We start from the raw sequence: 4,279 nt of genomic DNA, 5'->3' as shown, positions 1-4,279 counted from the left end.
TCTTGGGATCCTGTTCATCTCTGCTCTCACCCATTCGAACTAGCTCAGAGCCCTCTCCTGTGTTCCGAATACTCCTTGCATTGAGGCACCGAACTTTCATGCTTGCCTTTTTTTAGACTTAGATCATTTAGAATTTTGCTGTACAGTGGCCCTTTTTGTTTTTTGCCTTGGGTTTCTCTGCCCTCCACTTTTACTCATCTCCTTTCTGTCTTTTGCTTTTGTCTCCTTTTTGTTTCCCTCTTTCTCCCTGCATTGGTTCCCATCCCCCTGCCATATTAGTTTAACTCCTCCCCGACAGCACTCGCAAACACTCCCCCTAGGACATTGGTTCCGGTCCTGCCCAGGTGCAGACCATCCGGTTTGTACTAGTCCCACGTCCCCCAGAACCGGTTCCAATGCCCCAGAAATTTGAACCCCTACCTGCTGCACCACTACTCAAGCCATGTATTCATCTGAGCTATCCTGCGATTCTTACTCTGATTAGCACGTGGCACTGGTAGCAATCCCGAGATTACTACTTTTTACGTCCGACGTTTTAATTTAGCTCCTAGCTCCTTAAATTCGTCTCGTACGACCACATCCCTTTTTTTTACCTATATCGTTGGTACCAATGTGCACCACGACAACTGGCTGTTCACCCTCCCTTTTCAGAATGTCCTGCACCCGCTCCGAGACATCCTTGACCCTTGCACAAGTGAGGCAACATACCATCCTGGTGTCTCGGTTGCGGCCGCAGAAACGCCTATCTATTCCCCTTACAATCGAATCCCCTGTCACTATCGCTCTCCCACTCTTCTTCCTGCCCTCCTTTGCAGCAGAGCCAGCCACGGTGCCATGAACTTGGCTGCTGCTGCCCACCCCTGATGAGTCATTCCCCTCAACAGTACTCAAAACGGTGCATCTGTTTTGCAGGGGGATGACAGCAGGGGACACCTGCACTCCTTTCCTTGCACTGCACTTCCTGCTGGAAGGTGGAGATAGACAGATTTTTGAGCAATATGGGAGTAAAGCTTTATGGGGAATGGGAGGGAAGTGGAGCTGAGTCCATGATCAGGTCAGCCATAATCTTATTAATGATGGAGCAGGCTCGAGGAGCCAAATGGTCTATTCCAGTTCTTACTTCTTATGTTCGTATGTTCTCCTTCGAGCAGGGAAGATTGAGAGGAGATTTGATAGAGGTGTTCAAAATTAAGAGGGGTCTTGCCAGAGTAGATAGAGAGATACTGTTCCCATTGGCAGAAGGGTCAAGAACCAGAGTACACAGATTAAGGCGATTGTCAAAAGAACCAAAGGCAACACAAGAAAAAAGCCTTTTGCGTAGTGAATGGTTAATATCTAGAATGCACGGTCTGAAAGGGTGGTGGAGGCAGACTCAATCACAGTTTCAAAAGGGAGTTGGATAAGTTCCTCAAATAAAAACATTTGCAGGGCTGTGAGGTAAGGGCGGGGTAGTGGAAGTAGCTGAGATGCTCTTGCAGAGAACTGACTTGGGATCGATGGGCCGAATGGTCTTCTTCCGCGCTGTAACCATTCTCTGATTCTATGGTTCTAACTATCAGCATAAGCCTCTGTTTCCTTCTCCCTCATATACTGATCTGAAGTGCATCGATAATGGAAACACAGAGCGACCAATCCAGAATCGCTCTGTATCAAGGTGGGCGTTGGATGCGGAAGTTGCTCCCTGGCCTCCTGTGTGGGTCTGTTTGTTGCATCAGTTTGAGCTGGAGTGGAGAGGGGGCGGGGAGAAGCTGCTGGGTTTACCCCCAGTACCTCTAAGCCCAGTCGGGCCCAACAATTTCCGATGAGAGACTGTCAACGGCGGTGGATTCTCGGCTGGATTTGGTTGTGAAACATACACGGCCCGCAAAATGTAGAAGAGTATTGTGTTAGGAACAAGTATTTCTGTAGAGGCGTTCAATGTTCAGATTTGTTTTAACCCATTCTTGGGATGTTGTTGCCGCTAGTAAGTCCAGAATATATTTCCAATTTCCATTTTCTCGTTGACAAGATGATGGTGGGCCTTCTCGAACCGCTGCAGCCCGTGTGGTGAAGTTCCTCCCACAATGCTGTTAGTTGAGGAGTTCCAGGATTTTCACCCAGTGACGATGTAGGAACGGCGATATATGCCCAAGTCAGGATGGTGTGAGACTAGCAGGGCAACTTGGATGTGATGGATTTCCCATGCACCTGTGCCCTGGTCCATCGAGATGGGAGAGGTTGTGGGTTTGGGAGATTCTGTCCATGTTCTGGTCGACTTGCAGATGTATAAAGTCCCTCCCCTTCGGCCCGCCCACCTCTCCCTCCTCCCATAGAGGCCAGAGTCTTGTGTAGGCCCAGACCAGGTGGTGAGTTCCTGTCCCTGAAGGACATTAGTGACCAGTTGGGTTATTATCACAATCCGACAGCTTTCATGCTCACTCTTTTTTCTGCTGACGGCTGCACAAATAGCCAGGTTCATTCAGCTCAATTTCACAACCTGCCTTTGTGTTTTTGTGGGTTCTCTCTCATCCAACCTTTTTCCTATTTGAAATTCACTTTACAGGGTATTAAACGGAGAGGATTTGTTGACCAGTGGCTCAAACCAAACATCACATTAAGATCTGACTGAGTCATTCAATTCATCGGGACCTGAATATCATCGGTCTTTGACCATGGAAGCAAAAAGCACTGTTCACAGCGGAGAGAAACTGCACACGTGCTCTGTGTGTGGACAAGGCTTCAGCCGATCATCCAACCTGGAGAGACACAAGTGCAGTCACACTGGGAAAAAACTGTGTAACTGTGGAGACCGTGGAAAACGTTTCAACTACCCGTCCCAGCTGGAAACACATCAGCGAGTTCATAATGGGAAGAGGCCATTCACCTGCTCCAATTGTGGGAAACGATTCACTCGGTCATCCAGCCTGCTGGCACACCAGCGAGTTCACAATGGGGAGAGGCCGTTCACCTGCTCCGATTGTGGGAAGAGATTCACTTGGTCAGTCGACCTGCTGAGGCACCAGCAAATTCACACTGTGGAGAGGCCGTTCACCTGCTCTGATTGTGGGAAGGGATTCACTCAGTCATCCAACCTGCTGGCACACCAGCGAGTTCACACTGGGGAGAGGCCATTCACCTGCTCTGATTGTGGGAAAGGATTGACTCAGTCATCCAATCTGCTGACACACCAGCGAGTTCACACTGGGGAGAAGCCGTTCATTTGCTCTGAGTGTGGGAAGGGATTCTCTCATTCATTCCACCTGCTGAGACACCAGCACATTCACACTAGGGAGAGGCCGTTCACCTGCTCGGAGTGTGGGAAGGGATTCACTCATTCATCCCACCTGCTGACACACCAGCACATTCACACTGGGGAGAGGCCGTTCACCTGCTCGGAGTGTGGGAAGGGATTCATTCGATCATCCAACCTGCTGAGATACCAGCGAGTTCACAAGTGATTGCAGGGGTTGGATTCTGCTCTTATTGCTGCTGTTAATCACATCCCGACTGAATCGTGTTCATTCTGACAGTTGGAGTTTGTTTCCGCTGATGTTAATAACGCCTGTAACTGGACTGGAGTTTAATATTTGGGATATATACAAATAAATTAAAGTTGCCTTCAACACTTTGTTGTGGATTTTTGTCTTTCCCACCGGAGTGTTTATGATTAGCTGGCTGAAGCTCAGAGAGGACAATCTGGGGGGAGGATCGTATGGGGGGAGCCTGGACGCAGTCCTTCCGGGTCACACTCAGAGGTGCAAACGGAACTTTGGTCATTCTCATCTCTCTTCACTGACAGCAAAGTCGCCATGCGGTTTAATCTTGATGCGTGTAAGGTGCGGATGATAGCCACACAAGGGTGTTTAAGGTGATGGGGCAGGTGCTCTGTCAGCCCCTTGCCCATATCTCCAACAGCTCAGTAGAGTCAGGGACTGTTCTAAGATTGGAAGGCAGCAGGTGTAGTTCCCATTTTCCAAATTGGCAACAAGTCAGAACTCGTGAACTAAAGGCCCATCAACGTGACCTTGATTATGGGAAGGTGCTTGAAGGGATCCCGAGAGATGCTGTTTTCGATCATGGGGAAAGGGAAGGGGCCATTAGAGGTACTGAACCCGGATTCTATTAAACATGGTCATGTCTCACAAACTAGATTCAGTTTGTAAAGAAGTCGTTAGATTGGTGGATGGGGAATCCAGTTGACATTTTCTATCTCAGGTTGTCAAACTCATTTTCTACGGTGGGCCTTATCCACTATCCTGACATTTGGCATGGACCACATTCAGCAAAATCTATTAATATA

The 4,279-nt window shown here is 48.7% G+C and overlaps 1 protein-coding gene across 1 annotated transcript; it reads left to right on the top strand.

Annotated features, from left to right (window-relative positions):
• Positions 1–2,651: 2,651 nt before the first annotated feature.
• On the top strand, positions 2,652–3,380 carry LOC139238106 (zinc finger protein 35-like; the record flags this gene model as incomplete). Its single annotated transcript, XM_070867456.1, has 1 exon — positions 2,652–3,380. A coding segment is annotated over exon 1 (729 nt), but the record flags the coding sequence as incomplete, so codon positions are not given.
• Positions 3,381–4,279: the final 899 nt, after the last annotated feature.

Source organism: Pristiophorus japonicus, chromosome 25, assembly GCF_044704955.1.
Source record: "Pristiophorus japonicus isolate sPriJap1 chromosome 25, sPriJap1.hap1, whole genome shotgun sequence".
Taxonomy (NCBI): Eukaryota; Metazoa; Chordata; class Chondrichthyes; family Pristiophoridae; genus Pristiophorus; species Pristiophorus japonicus.
This window is presented reverse-complemented; position numbering and strand designations above follow the sequence as displayed.